A 9,151-nucleotide genomic window follows, 5' to 3' on the forward strand; every position below is an offset into this window, starting at 1 on the left:
CATATTACTTCTATGGTCACTCTGCTTATGGTTAAATAGTCTTATTGGAAAGGATTGTTAGGATAAATGTAATTTGACGAACATGTGAGATGTGACAATCAAGGGATGAAATACTCCTCTACGGCAATAGATAATTAGTATTTCAAAAATAATTCCATCTAATTTCGAAATTAGAAACTGAATTTGTTCTGTTCTAAAGAGCGCGGATACGGCAGTGCTATATGTATAGAGGAATTGACTTATTTGTACATACAGTCATCTCAGATGAAACAACTACTATATACGTATCAGTTTGTAGTTTGTTTCCTGATCAATCCGCATTCAATCCTCTCTTAAGAGGCTTCCATGTCAATTATGTTACTCTCTTAGAATGGTTTTTTTCACATATGAAATACTTACATAACAAGTTAAAAGTTATAAGCTTTTATATATACACTATAGGTTTTTACCATATCTTACGGACGCGATAGATCTCTTCTGGCTGACAACTTCATGAACACGAGATAACTTAATATATGTGGTCTGGCTACTCATCCATCACATGTCATGCATATACCTAGACGTGTATCAGTGTATGTGTCTCGGTATTCATTTCGTGAAAATGAACCAATTGAAATAGAAGCTTTAGACGAAATGAATAAAGCAAAATCTAGTTAATTATATATCAACTAAATCATTGTCTTATTTAGAAGTTGATGTGACATTGACTTGACTTTTTACAAATTTTACAAAATTAAAAGGAATCTCTTACAACACAAGAAGTCAGCGCACAAGGAGCAAGTATGAGAAAACGAAATTGGTTTCAATAGAGCTTTATTCTGGTTTGTATAGGAGCTCTGCAGATAGGGCATATCTGAAGGTCTGGTCCGCACTCACAACAAGTCTGCCAAAAAAGAAGAACAAGTGCGAACATTTAAAATCCCTTTTTTTAAAAGGAAGAAATGGTATCGTTTGACAAAGGAAACGGAACAGTCAAAAATACGAAAAACCACAGAGAGACAGTAAAGGGGGTTTGGAGCTTAAAGATAGGTTAAACCTGATGTCCACAGCCGAAAGCCATATCCTTTCGGTTGGTGAGGCAAATAGGGCAAACCTGCACAACATCCAAGTCGAAAGATCACTACAGAAATTAGATGTGCCAGAAAGTTTGATTTGATTTTTTCCATCACCAATTTTACCACTCAGCTTGTTTCAAACAACAGATGCCTTAAGACCAGAAAATTACTGGGTTACCTGATCTTCAGAGACAGAGCTTTCATTCTGAGAAGAGTTTGAGCCAAAAGGGTTCGGTTCATAGCGAGCATTCTTTGTGAACGTGCTCACATGAGAAGGTTTTGAATTATCGAGATGTAGTGGAAGAGCTACCCTTTGTGGAGACTTCCCTGATCGGCGACTGATTGAAGGAAGATATCAGATAGATATGAGTTTCAATAAAACTATGTGGAACATTAAAATACTTCAAGCACCATTACCCCAATATATTAAGTTCTATGGTTGCTTTATACTGAGTAGGTATTTCCATTAAAGCTGTGAGAGCAAACTCGGTTTCTTTCCTGGATAGAGATGCATTCTTTGACATGATTTCTGTGAAATTCACAAACTGGCAAAGAAAACAACCTATTAGCTTTCAATAAAGAGTAATGCTAGAAAGAGATACAAGTCAAAACCTACACCAGACCTACACGAAATCAACGATCTCTATTTTCGAGTCAACTCTCTTTCTCTTTCTTGATTGGTTTTTTCACTCTCGATGGACAGTTGATATCTATTTAGGTCTGGGGTAGGTCTACTTTTGTAGCCTCTTCTAACATTTTTCTGCAATATGACATCTAAAACTGCTTACTTGGAAATTATCGAAGGCTCGAGCAGGAATATTATCGTCGAATTCCTTCATCGTGTCCCAAGGCCCATCGCCAACACCAACTAATATAATCGAGAGTGGGTACTCGCTGAGGTAAAGAAGGTATTATGTAAATATTCAAATGAGAACTCGTTGTCATCGACAAAGTCGTTTGAGGAGATTCACCTTGCTCTTACTATAGCTTCAACAGTCTTTTGTTCTTGCTGGCTTAGATTTCCAGGTACAGTGTCAACACTTCTAGTTACCTAGAAAACCCACATTTCCGTAAAATATAATTAGTTTAATAGTAGTCTAAGAAAGATATTTACTCGTCAGTTTAGATCTAGATAGATAGACAGATATACCTGCCCATCTGCAATTATCACCAAAACATGATACTGGCCACCACTTTGCTCAACAATAGTCATTGCCATCTCAATGATGGGTGCAAATGATGTCGGCCCTGCCCAAAGTGAAATAAAAAACCACTACACCCTCAATGAAGAAACTCGACGCTGAGAAATACTTCATTAATAACCATGAAATGACAATGGAACTAGTTAAGGTTAGGAAAAGGCAACCTGCTAACCGTAATTGTGGAACTATTTCTCGATATCGGGTTAATGCTTCCTCAAATCCGTTACAGGGCCTCTCATCTGGATAGAAACTGAAGACATCTTGATCATGTGTGAATGCTGCCAAAACAAAGAATAGATACACTTCATTCTCTGTAACCCAGAAAGCATATTTTATCATTGAAATTGAATTGAAAATATCTCTTGCCAAACATCACGGAAAAGTTAAAAGAATAATACCATCTCCAAAGCCGAAACAGGGAACCAAGTTATCCTCGTCAAAAGCAGATAAGGTTCTTCCAATAATCGATATTGCTTGCTCATATGGATTTTGAATATCTCCTATATGATGCAAACTTCGGCGACTGAACGACCTTGCACCTAATCTTCAAGCCATGTTAGAATACCCGATTCTAAAATCTAAATTCTCAAGGAAATTCTGTACACCTAGACGAAATCTAACCTGTCCACTCGTTGCTCTTCGTGAAATCTATACCAACAATCAGATTTGATGACTCAAGACCAGCACGGGCCAGAGCTTCACTGACCTGCAGAAAACGAATATCCCATCACAATCTTGCTAACCACTAGAGCTTGCTATGTTCAGAAATTCAAACTACAAGTATGAACAAATATCCACTACATATGCTAAACCCCTGGTTTACCCTCAGCTATTCTTTATCCAATCCATATATAGTTGTAACCCAATCAGTTAAAAGTTCAGGATTGCTAGGACTACTGACATACACCACGACAAAACCCTTAATCAGCACAGAAGATTTATTTTTCAAAGTGAGGATGATCCTGATAGATTCACCCCAGTTTTTTGGAAATTAAAAGTCCACTTGTAGCTCTTCTGCTTTATAGATACTATAATCAATTCAAGCTGTAACTTTATTGTTAATCATTGTTAATCTTTCTATAATGATCTTCGAATTTCCAATCATTCCCGCCACCTAAGAGAATAGTTCATAACTGTTGTGACGAAGAATAAGTAACCAAGAAAATTAATGAAGAAAGTAAACAATTACACAAGACACAAGAGATTTACGTGGTTCGATTTGTAAGACCTACTACACGGCGCGAAGGTTTCCACTATGATAAGAATAACAAGTTATACAAGGGATTAGTGAGAATGAGAATAAGTATCTCTAGGGTTTTATATAGCCAAGGTCAACCCTACTAAACGGGTCCAAAATTTCGTGCCGAGGGTGGCTCAAAACAAAATCTCAAGGCGTCAAATTACGCATTCTATCTTACAATGATCTTACCTCCTCCAAGGAATTGTAATTATCAGCTATCCTTGAATACCTTTTATCCAACTTCTTCTGATACCCCCTTACAGGATTACTGAGTTCTGGTGGTGGAGGTGAATACGTTTGTGGTGGTTCTTCGTAGTTACTCTGAATCTCATAATTTTGATTGCTCTGTTCATATGAAGATTGATGAGGAACAGGAGGAGAATACCCATGTGAAGCTTCCCACTCAGAATCAGGAGATTCTCCTCTATAAGTTGTCGAACTTTGCGCCCCCATTCGACTCCACAATATACAGATCTTCAATTATCCAAACACTATCACTTGATAAAAACAAATCAAACACACCCAAGAATCTTATTTAGTTTAAGACATGAAAATTCAGGAAAAAAGAAATTTTTTTTTCCCCAAATACATAAAGATGAGTGTGGGGAAATCTTGGTAAAGATAGAACTTTACTTGAATTGGGTCATGCTTATTTGTGTCCACAAGTAGGGTAAGTGCCTTATTTTAGGGTTTTAAAGATTTCTACAAGATACCCAATCTTGTCAAAGTAGAGATAATTCAAAACATGAAGGTTTCTCTCTCTAAAACAAATCAAAACATGAATTTACTAAACAAAAAGTCATTTCAACATATTAAACTATATGGGGTATTACAAAATCAAGAAAAGCATAGAAGTAGCTTTGATATTGAATCATACCTTAATAATTAACAAACAAAACCCTTACTTCTTTAGGGTTCAATCTTGGTATTTGAAGCAGAAAAAAGGGTTTCTAATGGAGGATCCGTTGGTTGGAGAAAGCAATTCTAGAGAGAAAAAGTGACAAAGGAAAGAAAGGGGAAAAGTGGGTGAAAAAGTAGAAAGTCTTTTAAGATGAAATCTGAATCGTTGATTCCTTTTTACGCGCCGAAAAAGAGCGGGTGAGGAAGTATTTTATTTTATTTTGGCCCCTCACTGAAACAGATAACTCCTGTTTGTACGTTGAACCCTAAAACTATTAAATAGATTACTTCGGCCCTATTTGTTGAGAAGTTGAAGTCATCTGTTGAATATTAATTCTCTCATCCTTTTCTATTTTTCTTGGTCTACAATCAACTTCTCTTGCTTCTCTGAATATTGAGGGCCTCTATTGTTGAAGGTCCTTTAAAAAACAAACGTTCCACTTCGTAGGATCCCCTTTTATGCAAAAGAGAAGCCCACCTTTTTTACCTTCGTCTGAGTGTGAGGATGATTGATTTTCGGAGATCTCCAATTATGGAGATTCTCAATGGAGGCGAAAAAAAATACAATTACAATTGGAAGTCTAAGGGTTAGAGGGTCGAACGATGCTTGACACCAAAGATAAGTATGTAAAAGTCTGATCATCATTATGGTTTGATGAGAGCCAACAATGCACTTGAGAACCACCAAATGCAGTTAAACAGTCGGGAAGCCTTAGAACTTGGGGGTGGTGTCGGTCATGAGGGCGATGATAGTCAAGTTAGCTACTTCAATAGTTTGTGTACTTCTGTTGGTTAAACAAAGAGCTGAGATAACAAGGTAAATACGTTGTAGTAAGACGATGAAAGTAAAAGAAAGAGTGAGATAGTGTGAGAGAGAGGCTAAAATAATTTCTCACTCAAGATGACCCTCTTTGCTTGGTTGTTTGTCTTCTCCTTTTTAGTGTCGGGTAGGCCAGCTGCCTCCTTGAATGGAGCTATTGACCCGTTACAAGACGATTATGGGGAAACACGTTGAACAGAACTCTTCAAAGACACATTTAAATGTCGATCTTTATGGCGCCTAGGATGACGACATGTAAGACAAGTTATGCGTCAATAGATATTTTCATGTTCAGTTACCAAGACCCCCACATGTCTATGGCGTTTACAAGTGTATGGCTTGTCGGTCCAGTAGTAACCTAGTTCTTGGGCTTGGTTGACTTGTAAGTTAGCTAGTTGCTGTTATTGGAGACGCTCCTAAGAACATATTTTGACCCATACAAGGAACAAAGAGGAGAGAGAGGAAATAAGACATGATATAAAATGATGAAGGGTAAACTTGTAAAACAAAAATCCAACTCAACTTTTTCTAACAAAATACTCGAGCAAAGGGGGCAAGACGGTTTAACATTCACTTTTTTTTTTTTGAAACCAAGGGAACAAATTCCATTAATAAGTGATTGAATCACAATGTTTACATGAATGAATTCTTATTTCTCTCCTCTGAATACTTCATGAGAGTTACATGCCTTTAAATGCAAAGTGCCTCATGAAGAGAAAGAAATTGGACTAGACACAGACACTATTGGGATCCTAAAGATCCGAGAAAAAAGACCTTAAAGGTCTGACAAAAAGGATCCTAAAGATCCGTGAAAGGAGACCCTAAAGGTCCGACTAAAAGCAAATTACAACAATAATAATTGAAAATACAAATAAAGAAAATACTAAATTTACATCCCCTTTGTTTTCGCCAGAAAACTGTCATTGTCGCCGGAGAACCACCACCGAAAAACCGCTGTCATCACCGAAGAACCGTTACCACCGTAGAAAAAACCGCCGTCATCACCGGAAGGAATAATCAACTCAGCAAGTCTCAACGAGTCAATGAAACTCAAACCAACAAATCTTGGAGTAAATTTCTCCTTCTCTGATAATAATAATGATGGTGACGAGCTCCTTGAAGATGAACTGTCCGCATTAGATCCTCCGTCTTTTGGCATTGAAGAAGAAAACCCTACATTAGAGTAAGGATAAGCGGCAACATCCCAATCACCAGAAGAGGAGCAACAATGGTGGAAGAAGCATCATTGATAGAAGCAATTAGGGTGCTTGATCCTTTCATGTTGAACCGTTGGATGAGGGTAAACTTATCTGAGAAGAAGAAAAATTGTTGGAAACAGACGAAATCCGGCAAGATTACTTTCACCGGATGTCGGAAAGCCCGTCACCACCTTTTCTCCTTCTTCAGACTGGTTACCCGCTATTAGAAAGTTCTTGAATCAAGATGTAATGAGCCTCTAGTGAAGATCTTGGATTAGAGGAAGTATTGAAGATGACGGTTTTCTTTTTTTTCTCTAGAGAGAGAAAGTCCCAAAGAAAGGTGGTTTTCACAAAAAATGTGTATAATAACAATACATTGGGTTTAACATCCACGAGAAGGTGGAATCTTTGGTTATTTGATTTGGGATTATTAGGGTGTAAATAATGTAGTTGGGCTTTAGGCCATTGTCATGTTGGGCTATAGGCCCGGTCTTGTTTCAGTTTGAGTGGGCAGTTATTGAGCGTATCACATCTTTGATGTATCAATGCCAAATGTAACGACATACGTAGATCGTAGTCGAATTCCAAATAAAAAAAAACAATACATTGGGTTTAACATTCACTTTTGTGGAGCCCAAACGGAAAGAGTTGTTCCATTGGGGGTCACGAGACTTAAATTTTTCTTTTTCTTGTGAAGGACTTGATAGAGAACTACTTCTCTACTCCCAAAGTGGGCGAGTGGGTAAAAATGGTCTGATTTGACAGAGAACATTTACCCACGTGGTTCGGAATTTAAAATCCCGCCTTTAAGGTGTTTGAGGAATTTCCTCCGAGAACGTGCACAATAAATTCAAGTACTAATCTTTCTCTCGTTCTTCACATTTCCTGAGTTATGTGTCCTCAGATTTCATCCTAAAGGCTATCTTATAAAACCATTTAATTACTATAATTTGTGGAAATCCAACATTTATCTGAATAAATAAAAGTAGATTAGTCTAAGGGGGGGGGGGGGGGGGGGGGTTGTGGTTGGGGATTTGGAGGGACATTGCCATGTCCCTCCAAATCCTATGTTATTGGTTGGGGACATTTTAAATGTCCCCAAATGTCTGTGTTATTGGTTGGGGACATTTAAAATGTCTCTAAATGTCCGTGTTATTCGTTTGAGACATTTCAAATGTCCTGAAATGTCTGTGGTATTCGTTAGAGACACGAAATTACGGACATTTCAAGACAAATTGGTTTTGGAGACATGTGAGGACATTTTAGTGTAAATTTGGAGAGCTTTTGGAGAGAAAATGTCTTTCAAAATATGGAAGACACTTGCGGACATTTCATTAAGAAATATAAAAATAATTATTATTATCAAATTAGATTAAATAATTTATAATAAATAATATATAAAAATATTAATTATTATAATACTTTATTATAGTAATAATGATATTATTGCCATTACTATATTATTATATTATTATAATATTATCTTATTATTATATTATTATACTATATTATTATTATCTTATTATATGTTACTATATTATTGTATTATTATTATATTATATTATTATTATATTATATTATTACTATATTATATTATTATTATTATATTATAGTAATAATGATATTATTATCATATTACTATATTATATTATTATTATCCTATTATTATTACATTATTTTATTATATTACTATATTATTGTATTATTATTATTATATTATTGTATTATTATTATTATTATTATTATTATTATTATTATATTTTATAATATTATCTTATTATATTACTATGTTATATTATTATTATCTTATTATATGTTACTATATTATTGTATTATTATATTATTATATTATTATATTATTATATTATATTATAGTAATAATGATATTATTATCATATTACTATATTATATTATTATATTATATAATATATATATATATATATATATATATATATATTAGTATACTATATAAAATAATACATATTTACCAATTGTCCATCAATGTTCACAGATATCTACGGATGGCTACCAAAGTCGAAAAATATATTTTCGAAATAATGGTACAATTATTTTTATTTCATATGATTAAACGATAATGATAAAATTAAATAAATAAGTGTCCACTAATTGTCCATAAATGTCCTCAGATATCCACAGACGTCCACAAAACTCGAAAAATATATTTTTAAAATATGAGTACAAATATATTATTTTGTATGGTTAGATAATAATGATAATACTAAAGTAATAAATGCCTACCAATTGTCATCCATGATGAGATAATAATAATAATAATAATAATAATAATAATAATAATAATAATAATAATAATAATATTAATAATAATAATAATAATAATAATAATAATAATAATAATAATAATATTAATAATAATAATAATAATAATATTAATAATAATAATAATAATAATAATAATAATAATAATAATATAATAATAATAATATCTACTACACATTTTGTCCATGGATTCAATATGTTGAAATGTCTCCAAAACATTTGTCTATAAACCAAATGTCTTGAAATGTCCATAAAGACTTTTTGTCCATGAATCAAATGTCTTAAAATGTCTATAAAGACCTTTTGTCTACAGACAAATGTCTCGAAATGTCTTAAAATGTCTCGAAATGTCTACGAGACATTTTGTCCACGAATGTCCTCCTAAATCCCTATCCACTACCCCCCCCCCTAAGAATGACTTTAGGGTAGTTTTTATG

At 34.2% G+C, this 9,151-nt stretch overlaps 1 protein-coding gene across 2 annotated transcripts; it reads right to left on the reverse strand.

Annotated features, from left to right (window-relative positions):
• Positions 1-638: 638 nt before the first annotated feature.
• Positions 639-4,685, reverse strand: LOC147562917 (E3 ubiquitin-protein ligase RGLG1-like). Of its 2 annotated transcripts, none has more exons than XM_086632382.1 (12): positions 4,375-4,685; positions 3,687-3,994; positions 2,879-2,963; positions 2,656-2,796; positions 2,422-2,535; positions 2,206-2,303; positions 2,027-2,106; positions 1,844-1,949; positions 1,473-1,600; positions 1,234-1,393; positions 1,037-1,093; positions 639-883 (listed from the first exon to the last, which is right to left on the reverse strand). In XM_086632382.1, exons 2-12 carry the CDS (start codon positions 3,948-3,950, stop codon positions 803-805), a joined length of 1,314 nt encoding a protein of 437 aa, XP_086488508.1. In that variant the 5' UTR covers positions 3,951-3,994; positions 4,375-4,685; the 3' UTR covers positions 639-802. The 2 variants fall into 2 exon arrangements, with proteins under 2 accessions (XP_086488508.1, XP_086488517.1); XM_086632391.1 differs by having other exon boundaries at positions 3,687-3,988; positions 4,375-4,655.
• Positions 4,686-9,151: the final 4,466 nt, after the last annotated feature.

Source organism: Eschscholzia californica, unplaced genomic scaffold (assembly GCF_041429995.1).
Source record: "Eschscholzia californica isolate CP2 unplaced genomic scaffold, dmEscCali1.0.p SCAF_1, whole genome shotgun sequence".
In the NCBI taxonomy this organism is placed as follows: Eukaryota; Viridiplantae; Streptophyta; class Magnoliopsida; order Ranunculales; family Papaveraceae; genus Eschscholzia; species Eschscholzia californica.